The sequence below is a fragment of the Prosopis cineraria genome, unplaced genomic scaffold (genome assembly GCF_029017545.1).
Source record: "Prosopis cineraria cultivar Desert tree isolate PC_DT_omini unplaced genomic scaffold, ASM2901754v1 PC3, whole genome shotgun sequence".
NCBI lineage: Eukaryota > Viridiplantae > Streptophyta > Magnoliopsida > Fabales > Fabaceae > Prosopis > Prosopis cineraria.
The window spans coordinates 12,831,804-12,849,685 of record NW_026555334.1 but is presented as its reverse complement, the minus strand read 5'-3'; the positions used below and the strand labels follow the sequence as shown (position 1 = coordinate 12,849,685).

The following is a 17,882-nucleotide window of genomic DNA, read 5'->3' as shown; positions in this document are numbered from 1 at the left end:
ATTTTACAAATTTTGTATCGACCTCTCTAAAAATTTGCAGGAAATAATGAGAATGAAAACTAATTAGATTGAATGTGAAGCATGTAAGCTAAAAATTAAAGTTCTTTTGTAGACGAAAAACCTATTGTTTCATGACACATTGGAACCTACGTGTGTTTGTTGCTTCAAATAATAGATCTACATTTATAATCTGAGACGACATTATGCTACCAAAAGAAGATAAAGAAAAAGAAAAATATGAAATGAATTCACCAGGGAAGCTCTACGCCGTGAGAAAGAAAACTTTCTTCTTCTTCTTTCTTTTTTTGTTTTGTTGCCTATGGTATTCTCACAGTTAACAGTTGTGAGATTAATCTTTTGAGGAATCTGAGCTCCATTTAAAATATTATTCTCTCCCAAGTAATGTCTTTTCATACACACTTCAAGTAATCAAACTCTGAAATAATATTTAAAGGGCTCAGACCGCTATTATATGTGCCACATCCATTGGGTTGGAAAGAAATCTAACCAAGCAAGAGATCTGTTTGTCTTCTTTTTTCTTTGAAAAAAAAAATTAGAGTGCAGGAACCAAAGATTAGTGATTTGAAATTACGAGGTTAAAAGGCTTACATGATACCAGACTATAAAACCATTAACATCTATGGAGTTTCTGATTTCTATGTCAAGAAGAAAGTGTTGTTTTTTTTTTTAGTTTTTTTTTGCCAAAAAAAAGTGTTTCAAAAGCAAGAAGTTAAATAACTTATTCCAATTTTCTTTTTCATATAAGGAGTTTCTTTTTTATAATGAAATACTCCCTCCAGTCTTTATAAGATACTTTCTAAAAAAGATTAAGTCTTTAACATATGACACTTAGTGATGTATTAATTAAATTTTTAATAATTATTCCTATTTAAAATTATTTATTATGAGAGAAAATATAAAACAAATTTGAATTTTTTTTTATTTAGATAGGGTAACATTAAAAACGTATTCTTTGTTTAGACAAATGCAATGACCTTTTTTTTTTTTGGCTAGAAAAGATCCAATTTTATTAATCACAAAAAATCAAATTACACACTAAAATCCGAAGGGAAAAAAAACACTAAAAACAAAAAACCTACCAATACAACCGAACATACCAAAGCACTTTAAAAAGGAAAAGAGCAATAACCAGTTCAACAAAAGGTAAAAACAATTCAAATAAACTAAAATATCCAACCCAAAAAAGAAACAATAAACTAAACATCAATCAATATTTTTCTTTACAAAAAAATAACCTCTACTAGCAACATCAAAATTCAATACTTTAATCTTATCAAAAAGCAAAATTCAAGCCAAAACAGAGGAAGGTTAACACCAAATTAGCTAGTTCCATCTTTTTCTTAACATTAACATTCTTGCAAACAAGAGATAAATAACAATTCTTCATAAAAGGGCGTAAGAAACAAATATCATTGATAATACAAATTATTTTTCAATCACAAGTAACAGTCACACCCTTAAAAACATCTTTATGTAAAACCTCACAGTGCCTCTCTATGAAGTCTTTGATTTCTAAATCTCTTTAGCTAGCAATAAGACACTCTTCAAAGCTACAACTTCAATCATCAAAATTAAAGAGCCTATCATTTTCTCACTTACACCATTCATAATTTTTCAACTCATCCCTCCCAACAATCTAAATACCACAACAACTTTTTTCCTAGTCAAAAGCCCTATCACAATTCAATTTAATCTCATCTTTATTAGGAAAATGCCAAGGCATTTTAATTTTCTTACTCTAATCAGTCTTAACCACAAAAATAGAATTCTACATGTCATTAAATTCACACACAGAAGCTGTCAACTAGAAATTTCACTTCAACAACGTCAACATTTTTACCTTCTAAAGCAAACCTGCAACAAATTTTTCAAATATACTAACAAGTAGTGACTATTCTACATTTGATCATATTAGAAAGGTTAGTATTCATTGACCATGTAGCACACCAATCCTCAATTCTGCTTAACAAAGATTTCTTCATTTTTTACTCAAGATGACCACCAAACCAAATAAGCCTAGCCCAATGGCATATAAAATTTAATAATTTAAATAATTTTTTTAATTCTGACAAAATAGTTGAAAGTATTTTATAATAAAGACAGAGGTAACTTCGATTAGATTAAGAAAAAAATCTTAGGTCTAAAATCAGAATTAAAAGAACATGATGCAAGAGAAAGGAAGAGAAATAAACTTTTTTTTTTTTTTTAACTACCGAAAAAAAAGTTTTCATTTGCTTTATAAGAAAAGGAATACTAATATCAAACCACCAGCCACAGCCCGCGGATGAATAAGTATCATTATACTATGACGCGAGCGAGCCATTCTCTTTCAAGATTCTGCAATTGACAAATACGCTTCGCGTTAGACGCGAGGATTCTTCAGGCTTCGATCTCAATGCAATTATGCAAACCCTAGAAAATTCGATATCACCTGTGTGATTTGACGCAGCTTCATCAGTTTCGTCTATGGAGTCCGATTCACTTCCTTCTCCATTTCTGAGATCTACTGCTGCCCTTCTCTGGCCATTGTTTCTCGTGAACCCTTCAAACTCCCTTAAATCTCCGTTAAACATCTTCTTCGTTTTCTTCTTCCTATGCAGCTTTTGCTCTGTGGCCTCCACATTCTCAGATTCGAATTTTGAAAGTACATATGCTCGTCTCTGCAATCAAATCGTCCCCATTACTGCGTTGCGGCCTCACACTGGCGATGTTCCTGGCATTGCTAAGTTGCTTCGATTTCGATATGGGTACTTTTCTGGCGGCGATCGACTTTTTAATAAGACCTCACATTCTGCCGGTAAGCATACGTGGTTTGTGGTTCAGTCTGTTCACGAAACGGGGAAGGATGGCGTATATGAAGTGCAAGCGCAGTTGCATCTCCGGAACCGAGAAATGCAGCCATTACAGAACCGTTTCCGCAGCTTGCGAGGACAAGCTTACCGGCGCCCCAGAATAACGCATTGGAGAGCAGGTATAGACTTTGCGCTGCATGGATTGTGGTCTGAATCTTCTGGGAAGCTTTGTATGGTCGGAACGGATTCGCATGTTAATGGTAAAGTAAGAAATGTTATTCTGAAGCTTAATTACCCGCTGGTATCGAGCATTTTCAGCAGTTTCATTAATGGGACACTTGAAAGCGTTGATGGCCTGAGTAACTTGCTTTCCTTCGAGCCTATCTCAATAATTGCTTTGTCTCAGAGTTCAAATTACGAGTACAGTATTGGGGGGAAAGACAATGATGTTGGTTGTTTAGCTGAAGCAGATGGTGAAAGCATACCGCTCAACAACTTCAGTCAAGGTGCCTGTACCGTTTTTAATAAACGCACAGATTTATTCGAACTGAAATATGAAAGTAACTGTCACGGTGATGATTGCAATCCTCTTGGTGCAAATGCTGGATATTTACCCGAGTTTATGTATTTTTATGGCATTCGATGTGCAGAAAGGCAAAAAGTTCAGATTTTACTGAGTTTTCCTGATCCCAGTTATCAAGATACAATGTTTCCATTTAATCCTACTTCAACACTAGTATCTGAGGGAACGTGGGATGAGAAAAGGCACAGACTTTGTGCAGTTGCATGTCGAATCTTGAACTTCTCAGAATCACTCAATAATGCTTATGTGGGAGATTGCTCAATTAAGCTTACACTGAGATTCCCTTCAGTTTTGTCTTTAAGAAACAGAAGTACTATTTTGGGCCAAATTTGGAGCAATAAAGCGGTTGATGAATCTGGCCAACTAAGTAAAATTGAATTTCAGAGTTCCTTAATTGTTCAAAGACTTCCCCTTGATTTCCAGTATAAATACACTGAAATTGATACAGTAAGAAAATTTTGTACAGAAGACAAGGCCGCTAGAGGGAAGGGAAAGATGTATCCAGATGGAAATTCTTCTGATATGAGATTCAGCATGTCAGTGAGAAACAGCAAAGGACAAGTGGCACAAGGTTACTCATCACCACTCTCTGTTAGTGAACAGATTTTTGACAGTAGATTTTATGGGGGTTCACTTATGTTGACAAGGGCCAACCAAAAAGTACATATAGCTCAATTAGACAACCATAGTAATTTGTTGAATATCAGCTACACGATGAGCTTCAAGCCATCAGCTAATTTTAAGTTTGATAGTGGGGGTGCTTCGGCCAGAGAAGTTGTTATTTTTGCTGAAGGAATATACAATAGTAATATAGGACTTCTGTGTATGATAGGATGCCGGAATCTGAGATCGACGGACAAGCAACTGATGAAGAATGAATCATTGGATTGTGAACTTTTGATTAATGTCCAGTTTCCTCCGTTGAATGCGAAGGTTAGTGAATATATCAAAGGAACTGTTAAAAGCAAAAGAGATAAATCTGATCCTTATTATTTTGAGCCCCTTCGGTTGTCCTCGTTTTCCATTTACACCAATCAAGCGGAAGCATCCATTTGGAGAATGGATCTTGAAATCATTTTGTTATTGATTTCGAACACACTTGCTTGTGTATTTGTAGGAATTCAACTCCTTTACGTGAAAAAGCATCCAGATGCGCTACCTTACATAAGCATTGTGATGCTTATCCTTCTTACTCTGGGACACATGATACCATTGCTGTTGAACTTTGAGGCCTTAATCATGGGAAACCACAGCCAACAGAATGTTTTTCTTGGAAGTGGAGGTTGGCTTGAAGTGAATGAAGTAGTTATAAGGATGGTAACAATGGTAGCTTTCCTTCTGGAGTTGCGTCTTCTCCAGTTGACTTGGTCCTCAAGAAAGGGTGAAATAAGCCAGCCGGGTTGTTGGGTTTCTGAGAGAAAGGTCCTTTGTGTAATTCTACCACTGTATCTTGCTGGTGGATTGACAGCTTGGCTGTTGAACAGATGGAAGAATTCCCAGCTGAAAAAATTCAGGCCATTTCGACTATCGCGTCACCGATCCCATGGACAACCATTTTTCAGGCCCCCTTCCCTCTGGGAGGATCTCAAATCTTTGGCCGGTCTGTTCCTAGACGGTTTTCTTCTTCCCCAGATACTATTCAACGTATTCTTTAACTCAGAAGGAAAGGTTCTCGCATCATCTTTTTATGTAGGAGCAACCATTGTTCGAATTCTGCCTCATGCTTATGATCTTTACAGAGGTCAAAGTTCAGCACGGTATCTTGATTTATCGTATATATATGCAAACCATAGGATGGATTTGTATTCCACAGCTTGGGACACCATAATACCTTGCAGTGGACTTTTGTTTTCTCTATTGATGTGCCTTCAACAGAAGTTTGGCGGCCGGTGTATTCTTCCAATGAGATTCAGAGAAAGCTCTTCCTATGAGAAAGTACCTGTTATTGGTAATGACGATTTGTGATATAAATTGTATTGTTCTGAATAATTCCCTGCTTGCAATTTTTCAGAGGGCCCCGAAGTCCTAAACTCAATACCATATCTGTACCTTCAGACATTTGAGATTTTAAATTCTACAGCTTTTCACAAACAATACTACAAAACGGTTGTACCATCGTTCTACAGAAAAAGCATAATGTTGTCCATGAAACGCATTCTCGGGGCGAAATAGTTGTGACCAACGCAAAATATTAAGACGACCATTTCAGGCAAGTGCAACATGTACTTGAACAAGAACATGAAACAGAAAGCACGCAATTACAGCAGATTGAGAAAACTCATTCCTTACATGTACTAGTGAACTCAGAAAAAGCGAAACAGAGTAAAATGTTCATAAAGTAACCTTGAGCCAAGAAATTCAATTTAAATTACGTCAGAAGAGAGAAATGAGAACTTTTGGTGGTTTCCTTACATGTAATGATGTACATTGGCAAGAGTTTAGAAAGCAACAGAGCAAGATGCCCATAAAGTAACCTTATGCCAAGAAAATTAGTGGGGATTGTATGGAGCATAAAACAGGCATGTTCGAGTGCAAAATACATTCGAGCAAGCCCAAAAAACAGCTAATAAGAAATTGCAGCTCCCAAATTGAATTACATTAGAGGAAACGAAAATTAAGGCAGTTTCCTATTACATGGAACATTCAAAAGCATCCAAAAGGCAAGGCTTTACAAAACTAGATGGAGCAAAATGCTAATAAAGTAACCTTGAGCCTGCAAAATTAGTGAGCGCTTTGTAGTTAGAGGGTATCGATAGGGACAAGTTGTGCAGCACGTCGTCCGTTAAGTTAATGATAAATAGGCAAATCATCTTATGCACCTCTAATACACACTATACTAAACATAAGTCATCTGAAGCAGAAACAGGAAAACATGCGGACAAATCAAGATCTGCCTCCCCTCTTTACAGATTGACTGTCAAGGTGACATCCATAAGCCATAAGTATAGAAGAGGTCTAGACTTCTCAGTTTTTTTATGAACATAACCTGCAAATCATGGCAAAATTTCAATCAGAAATTTAAACGTTCTACCAAGAACAAGTCCATATGATACAGCCAATTGCCGTTAGTAGAAACAAACGTTCTTCTGACAGAAGTTACCAAGGGTAAAGAGAGTCACTACAATAACCGCAGGACGCTCAAAACCTGGCAAACAATCACAAACGTAATACATGTTTTGAATTCATGTTCGAAACGTGAAACTGAATACCCTCATAGTCCACCTAGTTACAACCAAAACCTAGACCAAGCTTCATTCTATTTGGAGTAGCATATAAATTAGTTCTGATCTAACAGAATAATGAAGTTAAACAGTCGCCATGGTCAGTTGTAAACAGGCTTTATATTGATTTTTCAAACCATCTTGTCCACCATTGAGTCATTGACTATTCTATTCCTATGCTCTGAAACATATTAAGCATAGCAAAATATAGTTGCAGTGAGAAAGAATCCCAGCAGAGTACTGTTGCTAAAATTATTATAACACAAAGAAACTGGCACATCCAAGCTCACAAGTCAACTAAAATTGGTCTGTACAGAATGTTGTACTGTCTGAAATTAAGTTAAAGTGAAAGGTGAATATACCACAGTGGTGATATATGGGGCATATGTATTGTATATATGGAGCATCTAAGAAGCAAAAAGATTAACGTAACTTAAATAGCACCAAAGTGGCGCTAAGAAAGCAATTTGTCTCTTCTAATATGTACATACTTGGATTTATCAGCAATCATCCATTCATCATGATAATGTAAAAGCTTTCAGTACTGGTGGTCCTCAAACTTGGGTCTAAAATTAGTGTCCGTCCTCCATTTATGAGTTATGGCCCTGGCCCCTGCAGGATCCACAACCTGGCAATGTACAAATGCATCTCAGCAGAAATAACTGCATGCCCATAATATATGAGCATATCACAATAGCCATACATGCATTTTACAATATAGGAGCAACTTTACGTAGAAAACTGAATGGTTCAGCTAACCCTCTAAATGCAAAATGCTTCAATAAGTAACTTGCCAGTCACTCCATCACGGTTAAAGGGAAAAAAGGATGCAATTAATATCAAGAATTGACAGTTCAAATGCTACAGGTTGACTTCAGTCAAAGTATCAAACTATTTATATAAGGGTCTCTCTTCCCCAACCCCCCCCCCCCAAAAAAAAATTTCAGTTGATGAAGACTAAACATATAACTAAACACACGATATAAAATTTACCTCCAGTCACATCTTAAACAGACTTCTTGCCAGTAAGAATTCGAGATATCTGGAGGCCCCTGCTGAAAGCTTCATTAAAGAGGATCCTAGTTTGCATTGATTGAAATCCAGGCAGCCATGAGAGCACCGCCACAGGAGCCATAACGATAACCCCAAACAACAAATCATATATCCGAGCCAAGGAAACAATAGTATCCCACAAGACAGTTGATTGAAGAAAAGGCCTGAGAACTTGGGATATTAAAATCATTCCCCAGCCTGTGGGAATGAATGCCAATAGGCTTGTTAGAAGATCAATAAATTGAAAATGGGTGAACCTCAGAAATATAACAATGACAAGAATCGTGACCACGATCACAATAAGCTGAACTAGCCGATAATATATGTGCTCCTTTGTAGCATATTTATCCCGTGCATAAGCTATGATGATATAAATACCAATAATCGCAAACAAGTATATCCAAGATAGCAAGTAAACAGCTATACTGGTACTGCGATTTGCGATACCCAGCTGGTACACAACGCCATACTGAAAGAAGAAGAAACGAAGATCTAAAATGATTTCCAATAGCTTTCCCCATATACCAGTTGTTTTCAAATGTTCTTGCTCTTCATACCACCATGTTTCCCAGCTTTGTTCTGCCTTTTTGAACACCCCACCAGGATACCAAATCCAATTCATGAAATCATCAAAGTCATATACAGTCTTCAACCAATCAAATCCAGAGGGATTGAAGACAAAAGGTGACATTATCCATGAAACTACAAGAAACCAACTTGAGATTGTCATTGCTATGAATACATAAGTATCCTTATTCAAGGGACTATGAGAAGCGTACACAATCAAAATAACTCCAAGTTCAATAGCCTTCACAAAATGGCTCCGAGCATAAAGCCGATAGTTCTCAGCAAAGCTCTTGTGCTCAACCACAAAACCGCGTCCCGTGGCTCGGTACTTTGCACCGCCATGAAGAATAGTCCGACCAAAGAAGTGTGTATGAGTTCCCAGGGAAAACGTATAGAACAAAGATGCAAGTTGCAACTGCATTGTCAAGAAATCCCATACTGCTGGAAGGAACCCATGCTCAAGGGTATTCTCAACAATCATTGGGAGTGCAGTGAAAAGACCAAGCTGGATGATAAACTGCTGATTTATTACAGCACCAAGGGCTTCATTGTTAGTAGCAGAAGCATTATTCTTAACTGCCCGCTCAATGCCACTGAGAGCCATATAAAGACGACCCCATAGAAATGCATACACTGTCAGTACTACAATCATGGAGTTGAAGTAAAAACCTACAGTTGTGTAGAAAACTGAAAGCATGCGAAAGAAGTCCAATCTATGGCCTAACCGATACACGTCTCTGCTCAGAACCTGTTCACCATTGCCACTAGAGACCTTGGCCTCAAACATCGCTATCTGATTCAAGCCAACATCTCTTCCTTTGCCTACCTGTATATATTCATGATGTGTCACATTGCCACCTCGCAGGGTGCAATTGAATCCAGCAAAAATATCTTCACTGATGTTGATCACTCTAGAGGCCTTGCTCACTCCACCCCGACCCAAGAACCAGAATCTGTCAAATACATCTGGGTGACCATAATGCATTCTCACTTTCAAAGGATTAGCTAGAACACGTTGACCCAATGTCACAAAACTTGTTTCCTGAGCAGACATGAACCAAGCAAGGGAGGAAACGGATCCTGTGAAAATATTCTCTCGAACCCCCAAAATGGTTGGCCTCCTAATACCATAGTAGGCATTAAACTCCTGCAACAGATTCCGCATTTTGAGAGCCTCTTCAAAATAATTGTCTTGATTCATATCAATGGTCTGAATTGCATCACCCCGACTAAAGATTATGGCATGGTTCTGATTCTCTGGTTTCCCTTCTCCAAGTTTTAAGGGACCTGGCAACCTAATGCGAAAGATCTCCACCTCCCTCTGTAACTGCTGATCAAACTTCACAAGAACAGAGTAAAATTCAGTTTCATGTCCCCCTAAAGACACCTCATCAACATATGCCACTCGAAGGGCCTCGTTGTTTTTCATCAAATACAGAATCTCTTCAGCACGATGATCTTTCACTGCCTTGTACAGCCCATAAATTTCGCAAGCCAACACATACGTAAACTTCATCAGTGCACTCCCATGTTCATGCCCCCTGAACAATGGGACCACACCACTATCTGCCCTCCTTAGACTTCGTAAAGAGGGAGGCCCATTCCAATTTAAGCTATCCAAACCATTATTTTGCCTCGTTGAGCCATGTGAACCAATATTTTGTGATTCCTCCCTAATGTCCATCTCAGATGCTGAATCAAGAAAGGCAAGCATCTTAAGGGCTCTATAATAATACATCATCCCCCTCACTGTGCGTGATAATGTTTGACCTCTATAAGATGCCCAGAGGCGAAGATCCATAGCTTTTGTTGTCCAAATTTCATCATCCTCCTCCATACCCTCTCTATGCATCCGCTCTAGGAAATTTTTCCATTCATCTTCATAAATCTTCTGCAAATAAAACAAAGTAGTGATGCCATCCTCATTCTCCCTCCTAAGCATCTCTTTGCCATAAATAACATCTTCATTGTAATATGGGGTCAAAACACTAAAAGCCATCATTTTTTCAACATAGGGGGCACGAGGCATGTTCATGAACAAAGAATTGGTAAAGAAAGCAATCCGCCTTCTTGCCTCAAGATTCAATGGTACATTGTGCATGGAGTCTCTCGAAGTAAGAATTGTGTCCAGTCGTCTCAGCTGCATACTTAATATTGCATCCCCAACATCAGGAAACTGAATAGCATTTACAAAAAGCAAGCCTTCATTAGCTGTTGAACTGCGTGGAGCTAGACCTTCCTCTATCAACTGAAGAGCATGCTTCTTCACCCGTGGGAATTCACGAACAAACAATTCATACAAGGCTTGCAACAAATTTACAGCTGCATTCACATCTTTGTTAGGTTGCATTAGAAGCCGAACAAATTCACTCAACTTAGCATGAATATCTGGAAGCCGAGACATCATATACACTTCCGTTAACTTCCCAGCCTGAATGCAGTTATCTAAGGCCCTGAATATGTTATTCACAATGGAGAACTCTTCTGTGCCATCTTTAAGAATCATAAAAAGCAAGAATTTGATGCTATCATAAGCTTCGATAACAGCACAACGACGATACTCATTCTTGCATATCTTCAACCAAAGTGACCAATCAAGCTCATTCTCCAGCTCTTTTGCCTGACTGAGGGCAAGTAGTAGCTCATTGCAAAGAAGGCAACATGGCCAGCGAATGACCCTTATGCTCCAACAATTTGGTGGCAGTTGTAAGAGCTCAAGCTCCCTATCACTGATGAGATCTTCCTCCCTGAATGTTATGATAATCTCATTCCATATTAAGGCAAACCTTGTAGCATCCACTTGGCTTGATTCAATCTTTTTAAAGGGTTGACCAAGCCCATATCGCAGTCTCAACCGATGGATAGCATCACGGAGCTTCCTTAGCAATGGTAATTGTGGGCGTAACAGCTGCTCATCTGGTATCAGATTGAACTGCAATGCACTGGCAAAGAACTGAAATCTAAGTCTGAGTTGTTCAATGTTCCGAATTTCACCCAAATGCGAGAGAAGCCCTATAGTTGCACCAACAAAGGAAGAGAAAATTGAATACCAAATCTGCAAATCCATGAAGTAGATAAGAACAACAGGTAACCATAGCAAGATAACTGCTGTCCTGTTGGTGCTACTGAAAAATTCATGCCAGTTGTAATTTACACCCCTAAGATTCAAAAGAGCCTTCGTTGGAGCAGCTAGAGGCTTGATCTGAACAAAATAACTGAAAGAGAATTTTGAAGCTAAAACCAAAATCCAGAACACAGTGTACTTTACATTATCTACAAGCCCTTCTCTCACACCACGGCCTACAAAAATCCGGGAATAAAACCACCATGTCCACACGTACACTATCCTCCAGTTTGATTCTTCAATGAAGTTCCGTAACCGTGGAACAATAAATAGTACCAGTGACAACAATTCTGGGACAAGAAAGAAAAAGACAACCTTAAGAAAAGTAATAATCCTCTGTTTTGCCTCATCTGACCACATATTATCAGAATTCTTTTGCATCCAAATCCTTCCATAGAACACGCCAAACACAACAGTCCACGTAATGGCAGCCATGCTCTTCAGCACCATCCTCACCCCAAGCCACACAGTCTCTCTTGTAACCAAACTATATTGAGTCCCAGCATCAAGCACTGATTGAAGCAACCTAAGACCACTCCATGTGATAAACACAGTCAACAACTCTACCTGGACATGTCTTCTCTCCAATGCGTCCCACGGATATTTTGTACCCTCCCAAGCAACAATAATGGAAGCCTGCAAGAAAAGGATGAGCATTACCCAAAGCCTATCAAAGCTCTTATAGACATTCCAGAAAGACCTCTGCTCGACAAACCCAGTCTTCCCTACTCGATTGCTCTTTCGAGTAGTCGCAAAGAAATTACACTCACGGTCTATGGGCCACCCTAATCTCTTCAAACACCTCCTACTCCAGAAATATTCATTAATGTCATCATAGTTCCTCCATGCCGAATGCGGAGCCTTTCCATTTCTACTACTATCAACCTCAGCCTTAATCGTGTCGTAAATAGGCATTACTACTGACTTCAAAAAGGCACAATCACCAGATCTTGAGGGCAAAAACGGACGACCCGTGTCAGGGTCTGTGTGCTCATCCAGAATGTAAGTAAGTTCCTTCGCCATGAAATGATATATGTAGCAAATACATTCAGGAGCGAAGCGAAGATTTCCAGCCTCACCCCAAATCAAAAGGTAAAGCGAAACGTACAGCAATTCACGGCTGAGATCAGTAGGGTCTCGTCGTTTCGACAGTGACACGTTTGACTTTAATCCAAGATAAGAGCACCAAGCAGTGTAATTATGAAGAAGCTTCCGTTGGAAACGACGTAGCACGCCGGGGTCCAGGGCATCGACGATTGTAGGGGGAGGTTGAAGCCGCATCTGCATGTTAGCAAGGTGGAGGACCAAATGTTCCCTTTGGTTCCGTACGTTGTCATTCTGAAACCCAAAGAAGGCGCCGAGCAAGTCGAGGAGGTCCATGTGAGAGCTCCAAGGCACGAAAGGGGGCTTCGGAAGGTCTCCTACAGTGCGTAGAGCAGCAGCAGCAGCACGCACTTCTGGGTACCGAAGAGAGGGGTGGTCAATGAAGAGGTCATGCACAGGTATAATGTTGAACACTGAACCCGCTAGAGGCGGCGGCGGAGGCGCGTGCTCACCCGCACCGCCACGCCTGGTGGGAAGACGCTGTCTTAAATTCATGGTGGGCGAAATAAAGAAATTTCGTGATCCTTCTTATAGCGTTTTGGAACCCATATTCTTCCCAAGCTACTTGATTTCTTCAAACATCTTAAAACCGTCTCCGGACAAAGCCTTAAGATAGACGATGCTGCAGTGATGACAAGACTGTGAGTGAGACCAGCGAGACGTTGCAGGCTTGCAGTGAGAGAGAGAGAGAGAGGGAGAGAGAAGCAGACGAAAGCTGGCATTGAAAAATATAAAATAAAAAACTGTGCCTTTTTGGAGCTCACTTTTCTTTGCAAGAATAATTTAGGTGATGCGCTCGCAGCTCGGGATGTGTAATTCACGCTCCAATCAGGATATTTGGACGTGGGAGTTTAACTGGGACCCACTAAAGATCAAGAGACAAAAGGTAGGACCCAGGAGTCCGCCATTATCAGCTTGTAAGATCCTGATCCTCAAAGGCATCCATGTTGGCGTTGCGTCTTGAGTGAGCCAGTAAAGAAACGTAACCACATACGTTTATTTTACGTAATTTTAATTAGTGAGGTTTTGATTTTTGGCTCGAAAATGGGGTAAAAAAACAGTACATGTTCATTGTTCAAGTTCAAGTCGTGCTTATTTGGTTATTGCAAGCGGTGTTGTCATGACGCTCAAATGCCTAGACATAGGGCGTTTGTTTTTGTGTAATTCACGTTATTATTTTTTATTGGCACTTTTTTATTAGGGAGAATTGCATTCAAAGCCCTTTAAATGAAGATATTTGTAGATAAGATCTAATTATTTTTTAAAAAAATTCATATTAAGAACCTCATTTATAATTATGTTTCTTGCTGGAATAACCAACTTGCCTTTCACATAATTAACTACTATTGCCTGTCTACATATTTTCTTCTTATCTTCCTCACTCTCCATTCTTTATCTTGGAATGTTATGAGGAAATTGTCTACTTTTAAGTCAATTTTATGCATATAGACATTCAAAACTACTATGAGGCAACAAATTTTCACCGATTTATGAAGTACGTGGGAGTTACATAATTTTTCAAATCAAATTGGTTCAACTTCTGACACTATTATATGATATTGAATCCTTATAGATTGGAGTAGACGAAAAATGATGGAATCATGGATCATAATGCAATGCAAAAGTAGATGTTCTTTTTTAACGCAAGGAGGCAATAGTTTTTAAGTTTCAAATATAGTCAATATTCCTAATTTAAATCTGAGCACAACTTTTGATAGCATGATTAACAAAGTAGAGGGAAATGCCAGAAGATGAGCCTACAAATGGTGGGTGAGAGAAACATTTGATGGGAATTGAGAGGAATTCAAAGTGGGAGAACGAGAAAGCTTTGGAAATTCTTGAACCAAGGATGGGAGGAGTGAAGCAAAAAGGTGAGAATTGCCAGTGAGTATTGCAAGGTTGAAAATTGACGTACAACTGACTCACAACAGCCACAAGTTAACCATGTAAAAGTAATTACGTGCGCAAATGTTTAAGTGTGTGATACAGACGAAACTTGCATTATTAATATATAAACATTGTCATATTATTTATAAATATATTGTTGTGAATTCTACTAGAATAACTTATATATTCTAGTTCTACCAAAAACATGAATAATGTATAAGTACGGACTTTATATTGTTAATATATAAAATTTTGATATTATTTATGGATGCTCTACCATAAATTTCACTTGGATAACTTGGGTTACCAAACTACATGGATAATGTATAAAATACAAACCTTATGTTATTAACATATGAACCTTTTGATATTATTTATGAATATTGATATTATTTATGAATATTCTATTATAAATTTAACATAAGTAAATTGTACATTTCATTGAAAATAATTTAACTATCACACCACAACAAATGTTTTCCAAATATATATCACAACATCTGCACTACATCCATTTACAAAAATGAAATTTTATATACAAAAAAATAAACTTAAGATAACACAAACACAATACTAAAGTAATTCTAATTGCATTTACATTATAATGCTTCTATTAATAAGGTCATCCTATCATGTTTTCCTTTAGCTACTGCTATTAGGCTCCATCTCCTCTCCACCATCTTGTTCCAAATTTCAACTAACGTGTCATTTGAGTGTGATAATTTTTTGCATAATCCTTGATTCTTCTCCATATACACTGCCATGCAAAAACTTTATAGCAACACATGCATGAGGATATGCTAGTCTTGAGATCTGTCATGCCATCTATTGTATGAACCTGCAATGGACAAATTAATATAAAAAAAGGTTCACATACGAAAACTCAACTTTTATTTTTCACAACTAAACATTCAATATAAACAAAACAAAGTTCATATTTTCACAATACATAATCCAGTTTTTCTAGCAGGATATTTTCACAATAATGGACAAGTCATGAATTTCCAAATTCACATGTGAATATCTAATATGAACAAATAAATCTATCAATTGACATAGACTCATCCCCATCTTTAAGAAAGAGATTGAAGATCCTGAGTTCTTTTGCTCCATTCATAAAGTCTTTTCCACCAGACTACTCATAGGAGGTGAGAAGGGCCCTTACTCCATTCCACACAGTGTATTACTATCAGCCCTGCCAAACAACGTCTACTTGCACAAGCTTGATCAAGAGATAGGAAGGATCTGACAAAAGTATGAAATTTTGATTGTTCAATTCCACAACAAATGATTCATTCCAGAACATCCTCTACCAACTTAGAGTTTAACAAACAAGTTAAATTATATCAACAACCAAATCACAACAACAATTTTGATTTTGACACCAATACAAAGCATTTTTTTTTACAACAAAAAATTCATTTTACATGCACCCTATGTTACAACCTGAAAATGAGCATTATTTGATGGCAAGCCTAAGTTGAAGGCTCTTGCACTTGGGAAGCAAGACTTTCCATTTCTTTTCCTTTGGCATCTGCTTCCGCTTCTTTTTCTTTGGCATCGTAGGTACTCCCTCGCTTTGTGTTGACTTTTCACTCTACGAAATGCACCATTTTTTCCCTTTACTCTTGTCCACTCTCCACATAGCACCATCTCTTGTTTTCTTCATTCTATATGGTAGCAACATCGAAGAAGAATTCCGATGCCAACTTAGTTCGCAAAGCATCAAGAAATCAAACAATTATAATGATCAAGTAGGTTCAAAGACAAAGGAAATTGAGGTGGAGGTGGAGGTGGAGGTGGAGGTGGATTAAGAAGAAGAGAAGAAAATGTAGAGTCAGCTTGTAGTTGGTTATGTGAGGGGTAATTTTGTCATTTCAGTTAAAAATATAATTGTAAATGAAGTTTTTAAACTTGTAAAAAAAATTTAGAATCAAATGGACATTGCAAATATCTTAATTCCGATGGCCTTGAATGCAATTATCCATTCTTATTATGTTAGAAAGTTAATTTTATATATTATTCACACGCTACCTAGCGTTTTCAACCGTCCTGTCTCGAATAACTTTATTCACATTACGTGGTTCTTCAATTCATGATGATGATCTTAGTTTTCTTTTGAACGATGGAGATTTCTTTGGTCAGGAGGAATATACTAATGCTCTGTAGCATATGTTTTTCTCGATTTTCGAGTTACGAAAGAATCTCATTTTTCATTATTGGGCATGCAGCAGGAAGCTTTTATTATTAATTATTATTGTCATAATTATTCTGCGATAGTACTACTGACAATAAAAATCACAGACCGTGTTTTTTCTGTTTTTGTTTTTAATATTAAACATTCAACATTTGAATTTGTTAATAATATTATTAATTATTTTAATTATTAATATATTACATTATTGTAATTATATGCTGAATTTTCTAATAAATGAATTTTCATTTTAATTTCGTTTTTAATTTTTATTAATATTAATATAAATGAAATAAAAAATAAAAGAAATAATAATAATGATAATTAATTAATTAATTAGTAATAATATTAATAAAAAATAATTCACAAAAATTTGAAGTCAATTTCATTTTACTTTATTAATATAATTGCTCTTTTATAAAAAAAAACATAAAAATCCAAATCTTATGAAATGGGACCATGCAACACACGGATCTCATCGGTATATTTTGTCCAAAGCCTGATGCCTGACCTTTGCGAAGCAAATTTCATCAAGTCTGCTTTTACCTTTTCCTTCATTTATCTGACCGAACCTAAAAAAAGTTGAAAATAAATTAACGAAAGTACTTGCTATCAGTTTGTGATCGCTCACTTCGTGTCCTAAAAAAGTTTTATCCTTTATGGCAATTTTATCTGATAAAATACATAAATAAACAAATAGAGAAGACAGATTTGTTGCGGACTTGTGATAGTGACAAGAGTTACAGAGCTCTCTCTCTCTCTCTCTCTCTCTCTCTTTTTTAAAAAAGTGTGAATATGCTTCTCATGTTCAAAAATCATAATTGTATCAAGTCTTTAACTCTTAAAAATATGATCATTGGTCATCATTTTTTATTCGATGACTTGTCAAAACAAAGGAGAGTGGGCCCATTACTTTGTGCAGAATCTAATTTCCCAACTGATTTTTTAAATTGAGGCTTGAAAGTTTTTCCCCACTTGTAACGTGTATAAGATTAAAAAAATTCAGATCAAGCTCAAATTTAAATACATTTAATTCAAATATTTAATTTTTTATTGATAAAATAATGTTAATATTTACTTCAACTTTCATTTAATACTCACAAATCTTCTCCTAAACTCCGAGCTCACACATTTCACACTCATAAATTAAATTTCAATGAAAAACAAGTATAAGAGATTACTTCATATTCTTTTATTTTTATTATTTTAATGTTTGATATTACATTAATAAAAGTAGAGGAAAAAAAAAAGTTCAGTGCAGTGTATACTGCTTCAAATATCTTATTTTTTAAGATAAAAATTTAAATTGACTCAAAATTTTTAAAAAATAGTTTTC

General features: G+C 36.9%; 2 protein-coding genes and 1 non-coding gene across 3 annotated transcripts; 1 reads left to right on the top strand and 2 right to left on the bottom strand.

The window, feature by feature from the left end:
• Positions 1–2,282: 2,282 nt before the first annotated feature.
• On the top strand, positions 2,283–4,682 carry LOC129306665 (uncharacterized). Its single transcript, XM_054947365.1, has 2 exons — positions 2,283–4,329; positions 4,514–4,682. The coding sequence occupies exons 1-2, from the start codon at positions 2,488–2,490 to the stop codon at positions 4,532–4,534; spliced, it is 1,863 nt and encodes a 620-aa protein (XP_054803340.1). The 5' UTR covers positions 2,283–2,487; the 3' UTR covers positions 4,535–4,682.
• A 1,058-nt stretch (positions 4,683–5,740) lies between these two features.
• On the bottom strand, positions 5,741–13,192 carry LOC129306663 (callose synthase 11). The gene is made up of 3 exons (XM_054947364.1): positions 7,611–13,192; positions 7,109–7,245; positions 5,741–6,382 (listed from the first exon to the last, which is right to left on the bottom strand). Exon 1 carries the CDS (start codon positions 12,958–12,960, stop codon positions 7,624–7,626), a length of 5,337 nt encoding a protein of 1,778 aa, XP_054803339.1. The 5' UTR covers positions 12,961–13,192; the 3' UTR covers positions 5,741–6,382; positions 7,109–7,245; positions 7,611–7,623.
• LOC129307507 (small nucleolar RNA J33) lies at positions 9,909–9,989 on the bottom strand. The gene has a single exon (XR_008592400.1). It is a non-coding gene; the product is annotated as a small nucleolar RNA J33 (small nucleolar RNA).
• Positions 13,193–17,882: the final 4,690 nt, after the last annotated feature.